General features: G+C 40.3%; 1 protein-coding gene across 1 annotated transcript in view; it reads left to right on the top strand.

The window, feature by feature from the left end:
• Positions 1 to 296: 296 nt before the first annotated feature.
• Positions 297 to 25,848, top strand: part of COL3A1 (collagen type III alpha 1 chain) — a 48,229-nt gene continuing 22,677 nt past the window's right edge. Inside the window, exons 1-7 of the mRNA XM_062506672.1 lie at positions 297 to 512; positions 8,844 to 8,852; positions 18,138 to 18,341; positions 19,938 to 19,966; positions 20,549 to 20,665; positions 22,264 to 22,335; positions 25,533 to 25,598. Of these exons, the coding sequence (XP_062362656.1) occupies positions 434 to 512; positions 8,844 to 8,852; positions 18,138 to 18,341; positions 19,938 to 19,966; positions 20,549 to 20,665; positions 22,264 to 22,335; positions 25,533 to 25,598 (576 nt within the window). The 5' untranslated portion in view covers positions 297 to 433. The remainder of the gene's footprint in view (positions 513 to 8,843; positions 8,853 to 18,137; positions 18,342 to 19,937; positions 19,967 to 20,548; positions 20,666 to 22,263; positions 22,336 to 25,532; positions 25,599 to 25,848) is intronic.

Raw genomic sequence — 25,848 nt, 5'->3', positions numbered from 1 at the left:
AGGAAAAAATGCTTTACCCCGAGGGCTTTGGCACAGGGCTCTTTTTCAGATGCATATATGTCACATATAGTGCACACTAACCGTTCATTACAGTGTCAGCGTGCGTTTCGTAGGCACACAAAAGTTCCAGATGTGCTGTGTATCTTGTTTAGTTGACTTTAGTCTTCTGTAAAGCCAAGAGAAATATTAATCATTCATTTACTGTTAGGGGATGGGTCTTCTTCTCATGTTTCAGTAAAGGGGGTGGAAAAGAAAAGTAAGCCAATTTTTTTCCTATTTAAGGCCAAAGCTGGGGAATGCTTGTGGCTGAGTTCTGTACATGGCCCGGTGCTGGAAGGGCAGGGAACAACCAATGTTGCTATTTTGAATAGATTTTTTTCTTCCCCCCCCATTTTTATTTTTGCACAGAGAGTCTCATGTCTAATATTTAGACATGATGAGCTCTGTGCAAAAAGTAACTTTGCTCATTCTTGCCGTGTTTCAACCCTCAGTTATTTTGGCACAACAAGTCGGTGAGTAATTCAAGCTTCTTATGATTTCATGTTTTTATTTTATTTTTATTTTTACCAATAATTTCAGTAGCTTGTAAGAAATGTGTATGCACGAATCTCACCAGAACACTTTTCCTTCACTAATTCAGCAGTCAGATATTTAATGGTGAAGCTGAAAGCTGTGGGATTTGAAGTGTCATCCCAAAGGTTTCTCTTTGCTTTGCTTTCTTTAAAGTTAGAAGGACTGTACAGTTCTGTCTGCCCTGGCTGCATTTGTTCTTGTTCTTGCTTGTTTTCCTGCTACAGACACCGGAGAGATTCTAAGCTATTTCTCTTAACTCTTGGAATAACATTTTAACTGCTAGCTCCTTGCTGCCTGCAAGCTCTTTGCACAAGGAATAAGACTTTGCTTCCAGCTATTTTATTTGGAGTTCTCCTTTGTACTTGTTTGTCTTACACTGGAAGCGTGGGGGTTTCTTTCAACAATTTGCGTGCAGAAAAAAAAAAAAAGCCTTAAAATTCTGAACGGTTTTGTTGAAGGAGTTTTTAAGAGTGATATATGAAAATATGTCAGCTTACAGATTTTTTACTTTGGCACAGAACAGGAGGGTAAATTAATTCCCTCAGCTGCAATAGTTTGAATCAGGCATCTGCAGACTGTTTCAGCCCCTCAGGAGACTGATTAGCAGTTGATGGTGTGTGGAAGTCCATGTGAGTGTGTGTGTGAACGTTACAGAGAACAAGAATGCCAAAAACCAAGTGAACGTGGAATTCAGAGGGGAGAGAAGTACTTGGTACACAAGAATTCAACCTAGAGTGAAGATAAGTGTGGTATGAGTATTTAAGTTAAACAGATGAGATTCCACAAGTACAGCTGACCTTTTTTGGATGTGCTCAGTTCCTGCTTGCCAGATATTGTAAACCAGACCTTCCTTAAGATAAAACATTTTTCTCTCCAGTAAACATGAAAGATCAGCAATTTATTTATTCCTACAGAGAGGCAAGGAATAACCTTACAATTAACTCAATAAGCAGCAGCCAAAGAAACTGTAGTGCTGTAAAGGAAAGCCAAATGCCTTTAAAATCACACCCTACACTACTCTATATGACACACATGATGAAAACAATTACTTGAGCCAGCTCGTGGCAAGCCCATCTGTCTCACCACACCTGGACAGGGACCTCTGCTGAGGGGTGAGTGCGAGTCCACCAGGAGCAGCCTGCTGGCACTGGAGCTCAGGAGGATCAGTGCATGAGCAACTCAGGCAGCAGGCTGCAGCCCCAGCCTCCCTCACCCAGCACAGACACAGGCTAAGCCTACGTGCCTATAAAAAAAATTAAAATTAAAATAAAACCCAACTAATGCATATATTCTTTGCCATATACAAGATCTTTCGCCAATAATCTTCACTTAGATTATAAAGATTATAAAATGCAGTGATTATAATTTTTGAGCAAATGTGTGCTGTGAGTTTGCTTACAGCAGCAGACTATATATATATATATATAATATTTACCATTCAATGTTTTATATACCTGTGTCTATCATCAGAGGAATAAGCACCAAGAGACCATCTAATATAAAGAGAAAGAACATCAATTTTAACAAACCCCTCCTCAGTGTCAGGTCTCCTTCCTTCACTCTAGTCATATCCCTGGACATTTCTGAGGTGTAACATCTATTTGGCTCAATAAATGGTAAATTTTGGGTAGAGGAACAATACACAAATGAAGTGTGAATGAGTATTCTCATTTCTCTGCCACATTCCTGTTTCATAGTGTTGTATCTTTTCCTTACTGGGCTAACTTCCATACTATTTACGGGGATGAGGTTACACAGAGAGACTGATAAATCACTAGTTATCCCTTAAAAAATTGGATTCTCTCCTCACTTTAGAATGTTTCTTTCCACACAGTTGAATATGCTTTTCTCAGAGAAAACAATAATTGAAGGAGTTGATTATTCATATCACTAATTCATGTGCAGGGCAGGGAATGGACTGGGAAACCAGATTTTCCACTACTGAAAAGAATTTCCAGACATGCTGAAATGCTCTCTCTTGTCAAGAAAAATGTTTATATGGTTAGTATCAAGTGTAAGTCAATATAAAATTTTCCTTGGGAAATCTTGCCAGGAGACAAGACTTGGCAAGATATTAAGGAAGCTGCTCAGTATACACTGAGTTTAGGGTAGTCAGATGTACCCCTGGGCTATGTGTTTCTTTGTCTTGCCGTAATAGCTTGGAATGGAGATTTGAGCACAGCTTCAGGCTAAACCCCTTCTAGAGCTTGGGATCTGGATACTGTGCAACTGGGAATATTCTGTGAATTCCATGACCAAATGCTGTATGTCCTTGTAACCCACCAGGGTGTTTTTAGCCTGGAGGTGAAATCACCTTGACACAATCCAGGTTTTCTGCTGATGCCAGGGCTTGAAAGCCCTGCCCATGTTCAAGATAAGATGCCCCCTGACGGCTGACAGGACAGGAGGCCAGCACTTCTGACACCACAGATGATTCCGAGTCCAGCACTGTATGTGCAGTTCCTCCCTTTGAAGGCACCTTTACATCCTTTGATATTAAACTCCTCAAAAGTCTAGGATATTAGAATGCTTCTTTAGGAAAGAAATCCATTCTCCACCCTGTGAGCGCAACTTGTGAAAGCATTTGCTAAGCCTTGCAGCCTGCATCCATCCCATTTTTCTTGAGTTTGTAGAGGCAATCATGACAGCTACTTCCAGAGGACAGAATAAATTTTAGCTAGGCAGACTGGAGGTGTTTGGCAGTTTCCACTTCTTACAATGGAAGCAAACCCACAGCACCCTCACATCAGTGTCAGAGGGGAGGTCAGATGGATTTGGGTTTGTCTCAGCTGCATCCATGATGCTTAAAGGACACCTCAGTCAGCCAGAGTAGGACACTTCTTGTAGGCACAGCCCGGTCCTTGAGGAGCTTCACTGAGGTCCTTAGGAAAACTCTACTGCTCTGAAAGTGGTGTGGCAGCAATGCCAGAAACCCTTCAGTGTTGTTCCAAGTAATTTTTTGCTCTAAGGTAATTTAGTGTTTTCCTTGTAATGCAAGTACTATCTTGGATGTTTGGTCAGGAAACTCATTTCTGAGGTAATGGCTGAATGCTAAAATCTCTCTGACAAGACTTATTGACCTTTCATATTACTTTCAGTTGCAAATTGCAGCTTTAAAATTATATATAATCATTAGACGTAGGCTTCAAGAGGCAGCATGCAAATGACTTTTCCTGCTAAGCACCCACTTCTGATCCCTGAGAAAATAATGATATTTTAGGAAAACCTGTAAACAGCTGATTTGGCCATTTTACCTTTTTTTTTTTTTTTAATTAACTGGGAAGGATTAGATAGCATGTGAAGTGGATGGGTACTGTACAGATGTAGTTTATTTGTGGGACTGCCAGACTGTCATGTTTAGCAGTTAGCTGAATGGAACACTGCACACATGTGCTTTTTGTTGATAAATTTCCAGTTTAAGGGTAATGCTAACAACAGAACTATCTCTCCTCAAAGGTTTTGGTAACTCAGAAAGGTTTCCCTCCAGAGTTTTGACAGTAAAACCAGATGATGCACATCTGTGTGCCAAGAGATAATTAACCATCGTAAGTAACCTGGCCTATGTGAAATAATGAAATATCTGGGATCTACTCCTCTCCTTCCATTTCTCCTTGCTATTTTTTACCAAGCACATGGCAGACAAGGTTATGCTTAGGAAAATTGAAACATTCCTTTCTGGTCTGGAAAAATCATGCTAAATGAAGGCCTGGGGAATCCACCCCCTCTAAACATTTTATATATGTTCTTGGAAATATGACAAATTTCATAAACACATTTTATATCACATACCCCTGGAACACATTGGCCTTAGGAAAATGAGACTATTACATAACATTTCATTATTTTCCAGATTTGTTTTTGACTTGAGACCAAATCACCAATCTACACAGGCTGATTTTTCTGAAAGAGGAGGTGGAGTTGGAAACATCCACTGCTTTGTTACAGGGGAAGAGGCAGAGGTACAAGGGTGTTGTTGCTGGCACAAACTTCACTGTTGATGCCTCAGTCAGAGTCATTACGTTTGCTCTCCTCTTAGTGCTGCAGATTACAAGCAGATCCTATTTCCTCTTCCAGCTTCTGCCAAAGTGTTGAGGTTTGAAATAAGCAGCCAGGTGTCACTTGCAAACTCTGCTGATGCCAGCCTTACACAACAGCTGGGGGAGAGTTGCAATTAATGCTGCTCAAAAACAAAAAAAAAAAAAGAAATTACCATCACTTTTTTGTTCCGCAGGCTGACTGAGAGACCAGACTGACACTGTTCCATTAGTCATTGCCCCAACTAATGTTGTTCACACCTTGCTTTAATCACAAATCTGCAGAAAATGGCAGAAATGCCCCCGCAATTGGGACAGCGTGCTGAGGGTCGGTCACAGAAACAATGCAGAGTGGTATTTAGCATTTGGGGTTAAAAGCAACCTCTTCAGAGTTGAAAGGTTCAGCCTGCCAGGAAGGGCACACAATAACATAGTGCACTTTCCCAGGCTGGCGGGCACCTGGAGCACTGTGTAGCTCCTGAGGTTTCTGTGGTAGGCTCCTAGTCTGCTGAAGAGCACAAGCCACAGCTGCTGTAAGAGTTGCAAGATTTAATTTGTTGGTTTGGACTAACAACTTGTCGAAGCTCACAGAATTAGGTATTAGTGCAATAGTCATACCATTAATACTCCAGATTATGCTGGTCTTTAGTCATGCTTGTTTAAGACACTGGGCAAAAGATCTCAGTTAAGAAAAGGGGAATTGTTGGCAGTGGCAAAGATATGTTGTTAATAAATAGGGGGTTTTATGGTCTTAAAGTAACTGGATTAGAGTCCTGCATCATTGCAGTTTGATATGATGGAGGACAGTTCAATTTATTATTGGCAGCACCCAACAAAAAAAATAAAACAGACTTGAGAAAGGTGTAATAAAACCTGCTCTGATTCAATATTGCTATTGTTAGTTCATTCTCCATCTTGTAGCCTGGTTGATTACATGACTAACATGGTTTAGGGTTCAGTATCCACCACCAATTGTCTATGATTTTGAGACATTATGATTTTGGTTTTGGCAGATGATTCAATTTGTTTCAGCAGATGATTCCATTCCAGATGTTCCATTTTGTTCCTAAATGGAACAAAAATTTTAGTGTCATCATTTACGTGCTGCAATACTTCACCAGCCTATCCCTCCTTCTACATATCCATGGAAATACACCTTGTACAGAAGGAGAACTGAGCCCAGATGTGATTCCTGCTCCAGGAGGGCTAAAAGAGGTGTTCTTTTACTTCTGTAGCTTCAGTTCAGGCTGTTGAGGGCAGCATGGCTGGATGCAGAGAGTGCTGCAGCCCCTGGCCCTCGGTGTGCTGCCTGTCTGCAGCCCTGGGGATGCCGTGGACTCCTCCTGGAGGGCAGGCTCTGCGGGGCTGTGCTCGTCACAGCAGTGCTGTCCCTGTGGCAGAGCTGCTGTCTGGTGGCTCACTGCTGGCAGCTTCCCACAGCCTTGGTGGCTGCTGCAGGACAGCCACTTCTCTAGGGATTTTCTTTCTTCCCTTGAGTCTTTTGATGCACAGGGTTCATGAAGCTTTCCTTTCTGTCCTCTCTGTGGCTTCCCTGACAAGAGACGTTTTGTCACTGGAAAAATCTGCAAGGAATTCCCACAGAATTTCCTGATTTTTCTCTGTTCAACACAGTCAGATATTGTCCCAGGGAAATAAGATTTACATATTTATATGTGGTGATCATGCTATTAATATTTCTCACATGGCTTTGAGACTGTATAAAAAAAATCAAATATTAACCCTTGCATTGCTTCTATGGTTAATCAAGAGAGAACCTCCATAGGCAGCAACAAATTATGAATTACAGGAATCAGAAGGTCTCTTCTGTAAGTATGAGAGAGAGAGAGGGAAGTCTGCTAACTCTATCTTGAATGCTGGAAAGGTGCAAGGAGGAATGAGATCCACTATTGGCTGTAGAGTAGCTCATCTTTCACACAGAGGTATAGTACATTATATTTTCATTTATATTTTCAAGCAATCATTATTTTTTCTCATCTTCTCTTTCATGGGAAGGGTTCTTTGAATTTTGATTTGAGGAAGCTTAACCTACTTACAACCATTGCTTCTCTTTATTTATTTTCACTTCAGAGCCAATCTTGTCTCTGAGTTTGCAAAGTGGAAGCCTCTGCCTGTTTCATGTCAACATGACAATGGAAAACATGATATAACCCCCTCCAACAACAACCGTTTGTTGGCTTTAGTTTGGATAAACTTCAGCTCTGGGACTTCTGGCTTTGTTTAGTTTAGCAGAGGAGATTCCTTTCAGATTAGCTCAGAGACTACTTCCATTTTCCCCCATTTATGTCAAACCCTTCATTTAAACGTGAACTATCAGAAAGAGAATGAAAATGGTACCTCCTTTAACAATGTCTGCACATTTTTGCCTTGCTGTTATTCACACAAGTACTCCATGAAGAGATGTCTGCCAGGAAGGAGAAAGCATGCAAAGGACTTTGAACAGGAAGAATGTGAGGGTAATAAAAATATATATATATTTCAAGGCCAAATGTGGGATTTTGTTTTGAAAGCCTAGGCCTTCTACAGCTAAAGGGGCACCCAAATGGCTGTCAAGAAATGAGGGATGTGATTTGTAGATTTAAGACTTTAGCAGAGTTTGGCCTTCAGCAAAATGCAAAGCTACCCACATCCACTGGAGACACATCCCCTTCTGCTGCTGGATTTCTCTTTCAAGTGACTGTGCATCCCAACCTGGAGGGTGGCACAGGCACCTCTGCTCTCCCATCAGGGGACCCCTTTCCTCCTGAGTGCAAACCTTTCTTGGGCTGCTAGGGCAGCTTCAGGCACCCCTTCATTCCCAGCTCCACTGCTGCAAAGGGCAGCAGAACCACAGGAACTCCCTGGGCACGTTTTGTAGCAGTAGATATGAAAGGATGAGCTGTGTCTGGAAAATACTTCCCACAGCAATTCAGCTCTGGCAGTTCTTGGAAAACTCCTGGACATAATCAGTTCCCACTGAAGCTCCCGGCAGTTCACACCCAGTGACCAGTCAGTGCATTAGAAGGCTGTCTGAGGCAAACATCTTTTTTTTCTCTCTTCTTTCCCTTTGTGCTGCTTCTTCTCTTTTCCTTCTTTCCATTTTCTTTTGGGAAAATAAGCAAGAACAAAATTGCATTTTTTTTTTCAAATAGATGAGACAGAAACAATTGCTCATCCAAATAGAGTTAATGGGAAATATGGGAAGCATTGCTCATTGTTCCTTTGATGTTCACTGTAAAAGCCATGCTGAGCATCAAAGGAGAAAGAATAAACTACATTCCCCATGCTTTCCTTCAGCTATATGCAGCAAAAATAGGATTAGTATTTTCTTGGAAAACACTTTCATGTTCACAAAACCCTGTTTAAAAAAAAACAAAAACAATTTACATCTTCTCTGGTTTTATCTTTAAATTTACTGTATGGTGTTTGCTTGTTTCCCTACAGAGCAGTAGTCATTCCGTGCCAGCTGTTTAAGAGAAGAATGTCCTAGTGAAAGCAAACAATGGGCTGTGTAGTGGGAATTGCAACTCTTTGAAAAGAGTAATTGAAATCTGCTCAGTCATTTTGAAGATTCTTTGCACAATATTCTAAGGCTGTTGGTGGCTTGGCTGTTGGCAGGGTGGTCTTCTTTGTAGCTCCCTCCTTTTTGTATGAACAGAATAGCATTAACATGGAAGGAGAAAGAAGAGAGGTTTTCAAGTCCAACTGATTATTTCAGAGCAGCTGAAGAGAGAAAGATTGCTGTAAATGTCTTTCGGTGAGGAATCAAAAAAAGTGAATTGTACAGAGCCTTTTCATTTATCAGGTGTTCTCTGGCTCTGTCTCTTCCACCCATACCTTTTAAGGGCTGCAGCAGATAAACTGTGCTGGATCGAGATGTGTCTGCTGCAGATGTTCCAGCCCTCCTGGGCTATGTGCTGCTGTTTGTTCTCTCCCTGTGCCAGCTGGGGTTGTTGCTGCACAGAGCAGGGAGAGCTAAATGTGTGCCAGGCCTCAGGCAGCCACTTCAGTAGCAAGGCTGCTGACCTCTGATATTAATAAAAAGCCAGCTCTCTGCTTGCAGGGTCTTCGCTGCACCAAAAGTGTGAATTTTTACCTCACAAGGGAATTAGTTAGGAAGTTCTATAGGTCTTTGTGCTTGAAAAATGGCCAGGCACAGAACTTGATATTTAAAAGTGTCTCCAAAATTAAGTTGTCTTTGGTACCCAGAGAAAACCTTGACAATACTTACTTTAGTAGCCCTAGGAGGTTGACAATAAGAGCGTTGTATCCAGTGTACAAATAGCCATTTAATATCCTCTATGAGGCAGATTAAGAAGAATTTCAAATACTGCCATCCATATCCAACAAACTGTCCAAAATGGATGTGGGGTGAATTAGTACAAACTTGAATAAGGAATGAATGAATGCAAACTGTTTTGCAGATAAAACTAGGTTAATGATGCTCTATGTATTCAGAACCCCACCACAACCTTCTGAATTACAAATACCCCTAATTTATTGGCAGCCAAAGATATGATTCTTTTCTTTAGACAGTATGCCAGAGCACTTTAATCCTTCACTGGAATATGAAACGCAAGAACCAAATCCTTCATTTACTTCCAACTTCTGAAATTACAGGGAAACCAATAAAACTGTGCAGGGACTTAGTCCAGAGTAGAATTTGCCCCCCTGCTGCTTTACTCATCTCAGATGTAAGTTCATTATGGCTGTGGAGTTATATTGGGGTGACTTTGTCCAAGGTATCTGAAAATATAAATGATATTTCCACATGTATTATGCTGCCATTGTAATATTTCCCATCTGCTTCAGCCTCAGGAGAGAAGCATTGAATCAAGCTGATCTCTTCCAAGGCAAACCACAGAAACAGCGTTGCATAAATCTGTTAGCCCTCTCACAGAGCTGAGGGGAAAGAGAGAATCATGTCCCGCTTGAAATTTTAATTACCCGCCAAAAAATTGTTTTAATTACAAATTTAGACAGTGCAAAACAAAAGTCATACCTTTTTTCCCCACACAGTGTTTAGGTCTTATCATGCCAGAAGCTTAAAGCATCATTAATTAAGTAGTTATAGTTCAGTGTTTTAAATGAGGGTCTGTGTGGATCAAGCTTTAACAATCAATTTTCATTTGTTCTCTTTCTCTTATCAGATCAAAAGCTGAACTTCTCTTTCATGATGTTTTGATTCTGTCAGTCTGGGAAACCTGTGCACAATGAAAAAACTTTTCCAGTTTTTTCTTTATTCTTCCCAGGACAAACCTACTGCAAGAAATGTCTCAAAGAGCCCTCCGATGTTGCATAAACTCTTCCTGGTCCTAGCTAGAATCAGAAATGCAGAAGTATGTCTTTGAGCTACACCTTGGGGGTGATTTTTCTTTTTTAAAAGTTTGGCAAAATCTAGTGCTTTATTTTAGTAAGTTTCCCCCCCTAATTAATCCTAGCAATGTTGAGCTTGAATTATAGCTTTTCTTAAGAAATATGTCAGGCTGGCTTTTTATGAAATACAATTGGAAGTGGTCAAGTGTTCAAAACTAATATTAACTTGACACTTGGATTCTGACTAGAAGTCTTCATTGACTGCCCAAGGAATGAGAAGAATGCATGTTTAAAGAAACTAATAAATTAAATCATCAGAAATCATATTAGAGCTTGAATTTATGTCCATTTTTGCTCAGTTTAAGGCACAAGTTTTTATGCAAGAATTTGGTATCATTCACTCTAAAGATAAGAAGCACATTAAAATCATATTACTGTAGAGTAGTACTAAAATTTTTGCCAGCACTACAACTAAATAACCACAAATGAAGTTCATTGCAGTCTGGTGCTTATTTTTAGCATGACATCGCATGGCACAAAAAATATTGTAATGTAAGAACAGAGGGGATGGAAAAATCTCATAGGCATTTTACCAATGATTGAATAGCTAAATATGATGCAATGGTCCCTCTAAAAGGCATTGAGTGCACTGAATTAGGATGAAATGTCTTCTTGCTTTGTGTCCTGCTCTAATGCTGAAGTTACCCTTAGTAAAAGATTTGAGCTGTCAGGCACTGAAGAGCTTCAGTTACCATCAGAATGACTAAAAGCTAATATTTTTTAGGTCTGAGCCAAAGCCCAGTAAAATCAAGGGAGGTTCTGATCAGACAGTGATTACCCCTAATCAGGGAGGAATTATCTGAATGCTGCATCTTATGGCAAAAAAGAGGTTGATCTCCACTAAAAATACACTAAATATAAGAAAAATATTCTTTTTTGGGCTAAAAAGCGTAAATATAATTGAGTCACAGAGTCAGCCTGTTGAGAGGGGACACTGGAGAGGAAATCCCTGAGTAACATCTCAAAACAGATGGTCATTCAGGAATATCTTCCTCCCATGCAAAAAGCAATTTGGCCCACGAGGTTGTCAAGGAATTGCTAAGAACAAAGGGGGTATAACTGCCTCTTGAATCCAGCAGCAGTTTTCCCTCAAAATGACTTTTGTGAGTTCAGGAGCAGACAGTCAACATTTCTCTGGGCAGCCCCAAGAGAGAAGCAAGGTGATAAAGAGCAGTCTGCTCTATCCTGCCCCTTGCATGACTCAACTTGAAATGACATTGTGCAGAAAACAGCCCTCCTCAACCAAAGCAAAGAAACCACCTTGCACTTCGTTTGCTTATTGCAGGTTTTGAAACGAGTGAGTTCCTTTGCCATGGTTTGTCACGCCAGACACCAGCTGAAGCAGCGAGGCTGTTGTGTAACATCTCTGATGGGATGTCTCTGCTCACTATTTCCTTGCACTATTTTCCAGCACTGCTGTGGCAGGGTGACCTTTGGAAGTTGTATGAAGAACATAATTCCAGAGTGTCAGCGTGCATGCTCAAATAGAGCAATTCATGAAACACAAATGTTGAGATAGACCAGTGTGACAGAATCAGCTGCTTTAGAGCACATTGCCTTTTGAGAAGAACAGCCCTCTGAAGATAAAGCAGGTTTTTTTCAATTAAGATAAAATTAGAGTTTTTAAATCGCACTTCGAAAGATTAGGTAAAAGTCAATAATCTGCAGGGGAAAGAGAGGCAATTTGTGTTTAACTTGGTAACTAATACGCTTAGGATATATTCTAATCCTGATACTTCTAAAACTTTTTAAAGTCTGCAGAAGGGTTGTGGCATTTGTAGCATAAAGATAAATGAAGGGAACAAGGAATGCGCTGTTTAAAATGCAAGCACTTGTTTGTACCAGTGCAGGCCTGCTTTTTTCGTATTTATTTTGTAATCTGGCATACAGACTGGGGGGGTCTTGAAGCAGGGATACTTTGGCTATGTGACACAAGAATCCTTAACCTGGGGATCCAGACCCTTCTGTACATTGCCAGTGAAACAGCACGTGACTCTGTCCTGCGCCATCTCTGACAGACAAGTACAGTATTGTGCTTAACCAGCATTCTTTAAAGCAGCTTTCTCTTTCTTACTCTGTGTCTGAGAAAAGGGGAGAGCTGGGACTGCTGCAGCAGCAGAACTGTTCAAACGCCAGCTCCCCTGGCAGGCAAGCATCCCTAGAAGTAAGAAGGCTTCGGTTTCATTCTGAAAGAACAGGATGTAGCTGTCCTTTTTGGTGTGAAACTTGGGAAATCTGTGAACTATTCATTCACAGAATAGCTCCTTTTCCATTCCACCTGATAGCAGTTCTTCCTTCTACAGGTCACAGAGCATGAAAGGATTTTTAAGGCTGACCCACTCTGGTTTTTCACAGTCTGCATTTAATTGTTTAATAAATGGAGGTTTCATTACCTCCAATCACGTGTGGACAAGCCTTACAAAATTACATCAGTACTATTAAACCTTAAAATATCCTAATAAGTATGGATATCTAAATTGGCTCTTACGTCCTCGTGCACTGTGTGAAATGGATTCAATTAATTAGCTGTTTAAGACAATTCCAGCTGAGACAATGTATGAAGGCCTTGCAGTGGAAAAACCCCAGCCTGTTAGACCATTTCTTTTCCTTTTTTTCCACCTCTTTTCCTGACTTCTGTGACCCAGACAGGCTTTGAGCCCATTCGAGTACTCAGCACTGACCTGACATGCCAACAAACCAGGCCATCCCAGCTGCTCCAGCCAATTCATTCATTATGAGACTCTGCTTGTTTCCATTACTAATGAAGGGATGGAACGAGTGTGTTTGAGTTTCTTATAAACATCATCCTAGTACCAGACAGGGAGCCCAAACCATTTGCCTCGAGGTAGATGCTGTGGCATTCTTTTCTGCTCAGGAAATGGAAAGCAGCATTGCTTCACATGTTGGGGTGGATTCTTCCACCTACTCCAGTAAGGGAGAATGATAGAGTTTTATTGAAAATAGACAGCATATCTCCCTTCTACTTCATCCTTTGCTTAAACAACCTATCAGACTGTCCTGGGGCTTGCAATTAACAGATGTATTTGCTACAGAAGAAATGTAAAACCGTTTAAGTACTCATCCTGTAAAGCAAATGACCAAAACTAGGTCAGGCTAAGGAAGCACAGATTTTGTATAGTTAAAAAAGTAACACAGATGCCCTTCTTAACTTCATCAGGCTTTGGATTCTGTCAGTTAGAGGCAAGACATTCTTCGTCTTGGTGCTTTAGCCTTCACCAGATTCACTTTAAATACAGCAGAAGTTGTTTGCTTGACTCATTATGTTTGTGATGAGATTCTCACAGACCAAAGCTCCTCAGTTTTGCTTCCCAGGCCATCATCAGGCAGCTGCTGGAGGATCGTGAGTCACCCCTGTGTGGACTATTGCCCTCTCTGAGGCAGAACCAGACAAGTTCAAGATGTTTTTTAATTTCTGAGCCTTTAGTCACATCTCTGTAAATTGGATATGTGGGTCTGCTACTAATGCAATAGCTGGACATTGGCTTTGTCCAAAGTGGAAAAGCCTGTGGTTTTTGAGGATACTATTAGGAAATTTTTTCCTTTTGCCATAAAATTTTGGTTAAGTTACAACCGTGATGATTACACAAATGCAAAGCCAAAACCAAATACAGAGCAGGTCAGATTCTCATGTGATAACAAATGCTCCTTAACCTCACTGGGACTGGGATTTTGTTCCATATGACATCTGTCCTCTTTCAGGCCATATGAAAATGGCCATCTCTGTTTTCCCTTGCTCACATTTGGGCTCTTCTATGCACCCCACTTATAGGTCCTTTGGAACTAAATTGTGATTTTCCTCTCACCTTTCACTCTTGGTCTGCTTATGGACAGCTGCCAGTCTTCCGAGAATGGGAAATAATTTAAAACCAGCATACAACAATTACTGTCTTGCCTTTTTTTAAATTTTATTCACTGTTTAGGCTGGCCCGGGGAAGTGATTCACACAGCAAAACCTATAACAACATGAGTGCTCGGAAAAACTGCATAATTTCAAATTAATGCAGGCTTTCAAATATTTAACTTTTCTAACAGTGCACTAGAGATTGACAGGGCTCCCAACAAAGTGATGCAGTAAGTGCCACAGAAGGGACATCCTGTATAGCCACCATATTTAGGGCTCTGGGAGGAAGAATAAGATTGTGCATTGCCATAGATAAACACTCCTGAGTTCTAATAGTTCTTAAATCTCAGGCTAATGGATATGTTTAGGAATCAATAAGAAAAGCTGGCTAAGGAAAGTATGTGGCTGTTATACCACAAGTCTAGAAGCAGACAAGTCAGCTTTTATATAACCTCATTATTCCTATATGTTACTCCCCAGCGCTTTAGCACAAATCAGCTTTCCAAAGGATTTTGGAGCTAATGGTTAATCTTTATGAGCAATGCAAAATGCATAATGTCATAACATGCTGACACATAGATCTACATCTGAGCACTGAGGGGCTGTCTTTAGCACCCTGAGTCTTCCCAGATGAAAGTTTCCTTTGGAAATCTATTTCATACTTTCATTCTGCCAAAGGCCACAGCAGGTTTCATTGCAGCTCTCCTAGCTTATTTCTTAATTCATTTAACAATGTCCAGAAAGTTAGAAGCAAATATGAATGCCATTATAGCCATACGTCTTCAAATTTTTGTCGTCTCCCTGTTAAATGAGGCCATCTACTGTAGCATAACTGAATGACAAGCTTGTAAAGAATGCAGAGAAATCTCCTTTATTTTCTTATTAATGTAAAATTATCAGTCGTTGTGACATGTTTTGAATTTCCACGGTTTTTATTGATTATGTTGAATAATATGTGGCAGGTGAGTATTCGCAGTGTGAAAAATTGGGCACTGAGGAAAACTCTGCTTCTGTCTTGAAAACAGAATTTTTTCTTACTAGCAGTGCAAAAACAGGAAAGGTGGCCTTCTTCTGCTCCTCACTAGAGCTGTCCTCTTTGCTGTAAAGCAGCAAGATCACATCTCTGAAAATAACAAAACAACAAATCAATGAAAAACAATTAAGAGTTATGAAGAAATTGGCATATGAAAGTTCAAATCCTTGGATATTAATTTCCTAGTAAATAAGGACCTTGTGTTAAACACAGTTTAAAAAATATATGTGGTTTTGAAAGGCTAAGAAAGTGATACTGGGAGCTGAAAAATCAGAATATTATAATTAATCAAACACATCTTTTGGGTACAGAAAAGTGTATGCATCTCTTTATGTGTGTATGCAATTCAAATAACTGTATATTACAAGTGCAAATAGTAACAATATTAAATGCTTTTAGGTCCATACAACGGTATTTTTACTTAACAATTATGACTTGCCCTAGGAAAAAAATTATTTCTCCCCTTCCTAATTATGTCTACAAACAAAAAGAAGATCTTAACCTGTGGAACTGGTAGGTGCTCAAGCAGAGTGTCAGCTGAGTAGTCCATTGCTCTGGGTGACGTGGGTCTGTGCCCATCCATGCTCTCCAGGGTGCATCCAGCCTCTCCTTCAGGATGGATTACCAGCTCTGACCTCGCCAGCAGCTCTGCTGAGCTTCTGCCTCCCACAGCACGCAGCTTTAGAGGGCTTCACATGTGCAACCAGCCACTCTGTCATTTGGTTTTGCTTCTGAGTCACTACAGAGGTTATAAAGGTTTCATTCATAATCCTTCACTTCTACGTTTCAGGCTTCTTGTTTGTCAGGAAACATTTGTCATTAGCCTTGTCAAGACTGGGCAGCCTCTTTTTTCCCTAAGTTGCCACAGTAAGATCTTGGTTTGTGAAAAGGAGGAAAATGTTTCTTGCAGAAACAGCACCTAACTAAGCAGAGAATCATCTTATTTACCTGGGATCTACGCATATGGTTCTGTGAGGTGAGAATTGGGAAGCCAAGCAACATGTTTAGAAACTAGCTCTATCTTGGCAGATTAAGGAAGGATGTCTAGACCCCCTTCAAAGGTACACTTTGTCAGGCAGTGTCCTTTGAAGCAGCACCCTCTGATGCCATAACCCTGTGACATGTGGGTGTGGGGAAGAGGCTGTCCTGGAAATGAGCAGTTCTTCTCCATCTCTCTTGTGCAGAATATGAAGTTTCTAGAGGGGCCCAAAAGGGATGGAAAAAGAAAATTTGAGTTTCTAAGTGATAGATAATGTCTTAGGGGAGTGAGTTTTCATATGTCATTGGAAGGTTTGCCATTTGCATATTTTTTGTGTTGTCAAAGGAAGATAAAATACTGGATCCCAGTTTGATATCAAGCAAAGAAAAAAACAGTGGTTTGAAAATGTCTGGAAGGTGTTTTTGAAGCTTTGTTGCTCTAATCAAGATAGTGGTCAAAATCAACTCTTAACCATAAGGAAAACCAGCCTTAACAAGGCAACATTTTCCTGTTTGCTTCTTTTATATGTGCAACAATAGCATAAGATGGTGTGCATGGACATGGACAGCCTGTAGTAGGATTGAAACTGGGAAAAGAAACCCTTTGCCCCAAGAACTGCACTCCAGCTCTCCCCTCGGGGAGCCATGATTGTATCCCCATTTTCCTTCCAGAGCTCGTGGGAAGTAATGAATTCCAGGGGTGAAGGAGGAAAACGCCAGGTCAATATGACCAAGGAAAATCAGCTGAGTTAGAAAGTGGGAAGGGAGCAGGGGCGAACTAAGCTCAGTCAAACACGTGGCAATAAGGAAGGGGAACTGCTCTGTACAAAATAAAAGGATTTGCTGAAGATGAAAAGGGAAGTTACACATTATGGGAAAGGTTAAATGAAGCATGAGAAGAGAGGAAACACATCTAAGTGTGCCCAGTGCCAAAGAACATTGGTGTGGAACGCACCCACAAATACAGAGAGGAAGAAAAAGGAGAAAAGAGACCGGGCTACTAATGCAGTGATGGAAAGATTAAAAGCAGAGATTAAAGGTGCAGGGAGAGAAGAAAAGAAAAAAAAGAAACTGCAGAACCCACAGGAAGGAACTGCAATAACTTCGGGCTCAGTCTCATACTAGATAATTGTGGTCATTGCAATTTGATGAAATTCAGAAATTTCTTCATGGAGCCAGTGGCAATTTTAATGTCAGAGATTTGAATTACATCTTTTGTCATTTTGTTTTGTTTTTTTTTCTTTTTCAAGGGTGGGGGTATAGTAGGTAAATTATCATCACATTAATATTTTAAGAATGATATAGGCACAAAAATGGTTCTTTCTCCAGAATGTTGTTTTTATAAATGGAATTATTTTTAATTACTCATGAAAGAAAATCTTATAATATTAATCATGACATTCATTGAGACTTATGTTTGCAATCTAAGACTTCTAATAACATATACAAAACTTAAAATGAGCTTGTAAAATTAAAATTAGACACCCTTAGTGTTATTTTATGTTGGGTTCTTAAGTGACCTGGCTTTCTGGATCATGTTTTTCTAAGATAATACCAACCTAAAATTTAATGTGACAAGGCAGTTTTTATCAGCCTTTTCATGTTCATAGTCTATTACAAATTTGATCAGTAAAACAGCTGTTGGAAGGAATTCATAAAGCCATGAATATTACAGATGAACAACTTTTTTTCTGAAAAAAGGACACTTGTAACATTGAGCAGGCCATCTGACACAATAATTTCAAACCATTTGGGCAATTAATGTGAACATTCCTTCAGATCTGTCACATACGCTGGCTTTCAAAAAACTCTTTGAAACCCCTTGGTGGCAGCTATTAAAGCTGGAGACAGGAGGTGGTGCAGAACAGATGGTTTATTCCACATCCATGTGCAAGTGCTCCTGTTGGCACGTGGGGCCAGTGGCACTCTTGCTGGAGAGCCTTGGCACGTTCACTCTTTAGCTGCAGCAGAGAATTTGATTGCTAATTAGACAGTAAGTCAGTCTGACACTAACATTACTCAAGACAGAAGATTATCAGAGATTTAATTGGGCTTTGGCTCAGCTCCAGGAGGTTTCCTCTGATGTCTGTTTATAGACTCAGAGCAGACTCTGCAATTAATGTAACAGATCCCTCCAGTGCCTGAAGAGCAGCATTTAACCTTCACAGGCATGAACCAAAAAACTGAACAAACTATTCTACAGTTTTCATGTTACTCATTTGTTATTTGGAAAACACATTTGAAATAACACCCAACGCAATTTTGTCTCTCTTTCCAGCCACAGGATGTACCCATCTTGGGCAGGCTTATGCTGACAGGGATGTTTGGAAACCAGAGCCATGCCAAATCTGTGTGTGCGACTCGGGATCTGTTCTCTGTGATGACATCATCTGTGATGATCAGGAGCTGGACTGCCCCAACCCAGAGATTCCTTTTGGAGAGTGCTGTCCAGTTTGTCCACAAACAACAACACCACCTCCAAGAGTAAGTTTATTCTCACTGTTGTTTCTTTGGTGCTGCTGCCTTCTTGGGGAATGTCAACCTCAATTCTTTTTGGCTTAGATGTTCTCAAATGCTTCTCTTTTTAATGTTGCTTTCTGAATTCAGACAAATATTTATATTGGACAATGCAGCTGATAATATTAAGTCTTCCAGCTCAATTTTATGTAGACAACGAGCACCAAAGTAGTAGAAAGAGACAGAGGGCAGCAACCAGCCATTGCATTTTTCATTGTATGGAAAAGCATAGGAATTATGTAAACACCTTATCTTGGCTTCATACTCAATCTATATCCATGAAAATAATACCAACACAGAATCAAAGAAAATTAGAGAACTTTCATAGCATCTCTGAGTCTGCATTTCTTATCAACTCAATTCTACATCATCACAGAGTGAATTTCCTTTTGCAGGCTTATTGCTGACTTAATGCCCTGTAGAGGAAAGGTGATTATACCGCACATACCAAATTTATCACCGTATTTGTAAAGACACCAGCATTATATAAACCGGTTGCAGCAACTTAGCCTCAAGAAAATCAAGAATGTTGGTACATGCCAAGCCCCCTACCTAAGTGTTTCAGTGAGTGAGCCACCTCTACCGAGCTTTCAGTTTATCTGAACATTTCAGCAATGTTAAAGATCTGTGAAGTTCTGTTAAAGTACCTGGATTGCCACTGACACATTGAAAATCCTTATCTAGAAAAACAAGAGAGTGAAAGAGATGTGAGGAAGAGAGGGATGATGCGTTTCTGCAACTCTGCAGCACATCTGTTTACACAGGGAATGTCACACACAGATATGTCCCTAGTCTTATTTGCACCTCACTTGCAGTACTCCACTGCTTCCAGGATCCTCTGAGCTACTTCCCTGAACATGTTGAGAGGTGGAAATGAGTGGTATAGGCAAGCATGCTGGAGATTTAAGTACACCTCCCTCTCTTGTGTTTAGAGACTCATCAGTTCTGGAGTTCCTGATAATGAAGGACACATGAACTATTTCCCCAGCCTCTCTTTGTTGTAGGAATTTGGTCAGGCCATTGGAAGCTGTTCTGATGACCTTGGGAAGTGTATAGGGAAATGTCATCTTGAAAGACCCTACATAGTTTCAGCTGAACATTCCTTACTACTGGTAGCAACTGAACACAAAAACTGAAAATCCAGGTAGTAACATGGAACTGAATTATTAATTAAGAAAATAAATAAATTGCATGAGTAGATCTGAGATTGTAAAATTAGCTCATCACACTTCACAGGCTGGAGTGAGAAGGATACAAGAAAACTGTCACAGCATTCCACAGTGGACTTGTGTCCCCATTGCACTCAATGGCAAAGCTGCACTGACTTCATTAGTCCCACGTTTTTGACTCCAGGGGAAGTGTAATTCTATAGATGATCCAAGCAATAGTAGATTGACTGACCAAAAACCTTACAGCTTTCAAATATACTGAATAAGCATTAATGGAATTCATGTGATAAAACTATATTCAAATGTTTGTGTTTTGCTCTATTTTATGTGTGCAATTTTTTGTTTTATTTTTATTCTCTTTTTAAATTTAATTACTTTTTTTTTTTAGACTCCTGGAGTAGTCAGTCGAGGCCCCAAAGGAGACCCTGTAAGTGCAGCTTTTTATTTTTTTTCCCAAGGAAATGAACAAAATCAAGACCCCACTCCTCTAGTGCTATATATCCCATTCAAGCTGCCGAGACACCCTGCTTTCATTGATGTCTGAACTGTCTGCAACAAGACTGTACCATATAGTTATTTTAAATTTAGAATTCTTCTGAAGTTAGAACTTTAGCTTCAACAACACTCTCAAAAATTCAAACTGAAAGAACACAGAGTTTAGTCCCAACTGTATCACATTTGTTATGCTTTGTTATATTTATTTACAGAACTAGGAAAAAAATCTTTAAGACTCCACTAGCAGTAATAATTTCAGATTCAGGAACTGAAATGCTAAATATTTCTGACGTGTTTGATTCTATATCAGTTATAATAAGGTTCCAGCAACCAAGTGTTTCTGTGTGTGAATTTTGTCTGTCTTCCCTGTTTGGTTGTGGCCTTGTTTAGGAGAGGTTTCCCAGCATAGCCACACAGACTTTGTTACAAATGGAAAGGTTTGTCCCTCCATGTCCTTGCAGTTGCACGTGTTCAAGTGACAAGATCTGTAGCTGCTCTGTTTGTGTCTTTGCAGGGTTCTCCTGGAGTTCCAGGCAGGAATGGTCCCCCTGGCCCACCAGGACAGCCAGGGAGCCCCGGAGCTCCTGGGCCCCCTGGAATCTGCCAGTCATGTCCCAGCATAAGTGGAGGTGTAAGTCACTGTTATGTTCAGCTTCTCCCTTGGTGCTCAGAGCCATGCAAAGCAATGCTGTAGGCACCTGGCCCTGGCACCTTCCCAGGTGCTTTCCTTTCGGTGCCATCCATCCCATTTGTGCCTCTGGAAAACAGCTGGGTGGTAGGTGGGGTTTTGCTGTTGTTTTGGGGATTTGTCCATAAAATTTCTCTGGAGTGCAATTAAATCTCTGCCTTAACTTACTTTTTAAAGCTTTTGGGGCCAGATCCGCTGAAGGAATAGATAAATCAGAAATAATCTGATCAGAAAGAGTGTGATGGAGGATATCCCCTTAAGCTTAATGGGTAGGGAAGTTTCCTACTTTCCTACATTTCATCAGTTCACATTTAATAACAGAACAGTCCAACGAGACTAGACTGAAGCGCTGCTCCTCTGTTCTGCTCACTGGGGAGTGCCATGGCAGTACTGTTTGTCTTGGTCCCTCGTTTTTTCTGGCTCACTGAATGCTAAAGTCGTTTCAGAAGAGCTGGGCACACTCAGCAAGAGAGCTGATTGCAAGTAAAGTTTATTAGCACTGAGGCAATGCTTTGTTATGAGGTGACGCTTGCATCCAGGCCACCAAGCCCAGATTTACAAGATGGGACTTCTTTTGCACAAAGCTGATAAAAATTGTATGTTAAAACAAATGCTACTTTTGAATACAGGCCACTGATTATAACTTCCATATGCACTTTCCACTCCTAGGTAAGCCAGAAACTGAGGAAAGATGTCTCGTTTTTATTTAATTCTGAGAGGGATTGGCTCTGGAGGGCTGAGCTGTGCAACAGTTAACCAGTCCCAGTGGCACCAGTGACACTGGTTTGGGGTTTGGAGAGGCAAACACAGGAGAGGAAAAGAGGCTGAATTAGTCTCCTATTCCAGCACTTTATCAAAGGTGTGCTGTTGGATCCTGACAGGAGGGTTGGTACTGGGAGCACAGGAGTCTTGCACCTGGCCAGTGCAGGAGCTGGATCCACAGTGGTTTGGGAGAGCAGGCAGAATACTGCATGTGTTCAACCCTTCCTGCTCAACCACCTGGGGGCCAAGAAGGCACCACTGCACTAGTGCCACATTATTTGACTGACTGCTCGTGTGAAATGAGTCATTCATTAGGCACAGGTAAAAGAAATCGGGAAAATAATAATAATAAACCCTGGTGTTCTTTAGTGCAACAGAAAATATTTCATCAAGTTCCTTGATTGAAAACTAAGTCCAACAGAAATGAGACAGACAGAGAAAATAGGGAAAGAAGCTAAGAAGGAGTCAAACCAGAGTAAAAGGAGAGAGAAAAGTAATTTTGTGCTTCAGCTGAGGCCCGGCTGTCAAGAAGAAAAATGGATGTGCCCAGCCTAGGGAGCTAATGTCACCATGACCTCAGAAGGAAGACATTGGCTGGGCTTCTCTTATGCAAATATAGGGCAGCTATATGTTAAGCTAGTACTACTCAGCAGATACAAATGAGGTATTTCCATGCATTTGCCATACCACTGCAAGAAAAAATTAATTTGGTTTGTAGCGATCACATTTTTTTTCCATTTTTTTTTCTTTCTTTTTTTTTTCTTCTATTTCTTTTACAGAGCTTTTCTCCTCAGTATGACTCCTATGATGTGAAGGCTGGTGGAGCTGGTATCGGGTACCCACAACCCATTGTAAGATGATAAAGCTTTTTTTCTGTCCTTTCTTCTTTTTAAAGAACAAATTTTCTCCTCATAGATTATACCTCAGATGAGTATGTATGCTGATGTTAATCTAACAATATAAGTTTTCATTTAATTGTTGCCTGCAAGTTGAATGTGATGTAAGGCACCAGTTTGTTCAGCAATACTATTCTAGAAAGTAGCTATAGATCATCTGGATTTTTATTTTTCGGTTTCTTACATTCTTTTTCCTGATCTTTGTCTGTGATTCACCTTCTTACACTACCTAAACATTTTTCCCTTTCTGTCTCATGTACATTCCTCATTTATCTGCTTGATACTCCTCTACTTACTTCTTCCCTTCTTTCCAACAATTTTTACCTGTTACACTGCCTTTAATCTTCCTTTACCCATTTGGTATCATTTATCTTTACTGAGTATGATATTCCATACTTGCTAACTTTTCCACGATTCAAACTTGCCTGATAACAAGTGAGTAAACCCTTCTTACAAACTTTATTAATCCCTAAACTCAAAATATTTTCACTTTTTCTTTTCACAACTACCATTTTTTTACCCTCAGCTACTCAGACTCTTTACTAAGGATGTTGTATCTGCTTGTTAGACCTGATCCAAGATTTTCGGGTTTTTAAGTGAGAAAAACCATAGACTGCCTCAAAGAATTATACCTGAGCTATGCTTCATGTGCGATAGAAATCTGAATGTTGCACCTCATGATTCTCCTTTTAGGCACTGGGATTAAGAGATATTTAACATGAACAGTTCTTGATTCAGGCAATCTGCTACATAGAGGGTGTGGTGCATTGCTGTTACTGGAAATTGGCTGTGCTTCATTAAGCAAAATCATTATTTTCAGCCCAATACTGCATGATATGGTTTGGGTATCACATGTTGTAACATACCAAGGCAGAGCCAAGAAAACAAGGGAGGAAGGGAAGAAGGAAGGAGTTCCATTGGATCATCTTGTGAAATAAGGTTTACTAATCACACCAGCTCTTTTTTTCCTCAAATACAGTCACTCTTTTCTCACCTTTATTTTAATCTGTTCCCACCTCCTTCATTTGCTAATGTGATCATCCATGCATTTGTCTTCTTCAACCCTACATTTTGTCCTTGTTGATCCATATATTCATATTCACAGTTTTCACCCACAGCTGTCATGCCATCTACATTCTGCTACATGGTGTCTTACTATGGGATGTGCTGAACCAGGCAGACAACGGAGACACCTTCAGTTAACAACTGTGGTTAACTCCTCCCTGTTTTGGCTTTTTCCCTGGAAATGATTAGTGATTTCTTGTGCTCTGACTCCTGGACTCAGGTTAAAAAACCCATCAAACTACTTTATTGAACACCCTAGAACATCTTCAGGATTGTCTGTATGTTTTCAAGTCAAAAGGGCTTTTATATTGCATTACAGTATAGATGACCTCAAAGTAAGTACCAGCAGGCAGATGTGGCTGAAATCACTAGAGCTAAGTAACATTTATAATTTGCATTACATGGACTAATTTCTTTGTTATGTTATAAATTTAACAATTTTAAATTTAAATACTCCTCATGAATAAATATCCAAACTGAAATAATTTGGAATATTAGCAAAACAATGAAATATAGTACCAACATTGGCCGTGTGTAATTACCATGCCTGGTATTTCCTCAATCACACATCTCTCCATTGCTGCATTCCCATGGCTTTACACCATTTGTAGACTGATTTTGTGCTTTGCATCACAGTTTCTCTTCACTTTCCCATGTGACCTCCACATATTGTCTTTGTCTCTTTCCACCAGTGCACATTCTCTAACTGGAGGATGCTCATCTGTTCAAAGTCTGGAGATGCTAGCAGCAAGCATACCCCTAACTATCAGTTTATCTCCTCAGTGTGTAACTTGAAAAAAAATTGTATCTCATTTCTTTATAGCCATATGTCTGATGGATGGATGGATTGATTGATTGATTGTTATTGATGAGTTGATAGCATTGATTCTGGTTGGATCTGTAGTTACCTTATACCAAATGAGTTCTAAAGAATGAACAGGGACTGCTCATTGTATTCACACATCAGAGGCAACCCCACTTCCCAAACCCTCACAGCTCTGCCTCTTGCTGTACCTCTCTCCTAGAAAATAGCAAATATTACAATGGCTCACTTTTTGAGACAAAAGACGACTATGAGCTAATATTATTTATTTTTGTAGTATAATAGTGTACTGTCCTACATATGCCAGTATAGTACAGCAATATTGATAATCTTGCCTTTTGAAAATTAGGTTCCTAAAATTGTAGTACATGACCTTTTCTGACACAATATTACAACATCCAATGAAACACATTTCATACAATATTAATTAAGGAATTCTCTGCCAGTGCTGCAGCACAGAGTGATCTCATGTCATCAATAGATGTGATTCGTCTGTAGGAAGGATCTTTCTGTAGGAAACATGTGAAGAGTTTAATTTAATAAAACCTTTTTCTAAAGAACCCCCTATAGCAGCAATAGACCACTGTGCTGACTTTTAAATGTTTTCTGATTTGTAGTATCCAATGCTTTTGTGGTTGTTGCTACAAGAAGTAGAAGCATGGAGGTTTTGTCTAGTCCAGACCTCATCTCTTTCTTATGGCTTAGTACTGTTAAAGTTCAGAAAAGATTTCACTGGTGAAAATGTTTGCCTTCCTTACAACAACAGAAGTATGGCCCTAGTTCAGTGTACCTCTAGGTCATGAGCAATCCCTCATGTTGGGCTAATTAAGCTCAGTTACACGGCAGAGAAGCTGACACTCATTTACTCTGTCTAACAAATTCAGTTCTACTTTCTACTCTTCCCCTTCAGGCAGCTGAAAAGCAGAGCTCTGAGCATCCCTCTGGGGTCTAGAGAAGGGCGGTAGTGACTCAAAAATGCAAAGTAGCAGCTCTGAAAGTACCTTGGGAGTATGTTAGCCAAGTCTGCAAGGAGCAGCCCAGAGAAGCCTTTTCTGAAGGGACAACTAGACAGTGTATTTCTTCAGCACTGAGTGAATATGCTGCTGCTTCCTTTTTACTGCACCAAGTGCAGGTCATCAAGGATTTTTCTCTGAACTAAATATGTAACAGTTTATTTCACAGTTATTAATGTCTATTGCAACTATATTAAGCTTTATAGCTATATTACATTAATGTAACTACTGTTCTTTAATCTGCACTATAGAGTGGCTTTCCAGGACCCCCTGGCCCCAGTGGCCCCCCTGGCCCACCTGGTCATGCAGGTCCCCCTGTAAGTATCATGAATCTTCTCGTTGTCATCTTGTATTCTTTTATCTGAGCTCCTCCTTCTCTCTGTCATAAATATTAAGTACCTTTTCAACTGATAAATCTGGATACTATGCTGAAGAATTTGATGCATGAATGTCATCTTGGGCTGTACCATCACCAAGATTCAAGAGCTGAGGTCAATACACTGTGCTGGCATAAATCCTTGTGTACCCCTTGAGATCTCTGCAAGTCCATGGGGTGTCAGCTAACAG

Source organism: Cinclus cinclus, chromosome 21 (genome assembly GCF_963662255.1).
Source record: "Cinclus cinclus chromosome 21, bCinCin1.1, whole genome shotgun sequence".
NCBI classification, from domain to species: domain Eukaryota; kingdom Metazoa; phylum Chordata; class Aves; order Passeriformes; family Cinclidae; genus Cinclus; species Cinclus cinclus.
Note: the sequence above shows the minus strand (reverse complement) of the source record. Positions and strands in the feature narration are given on the sequence as shown.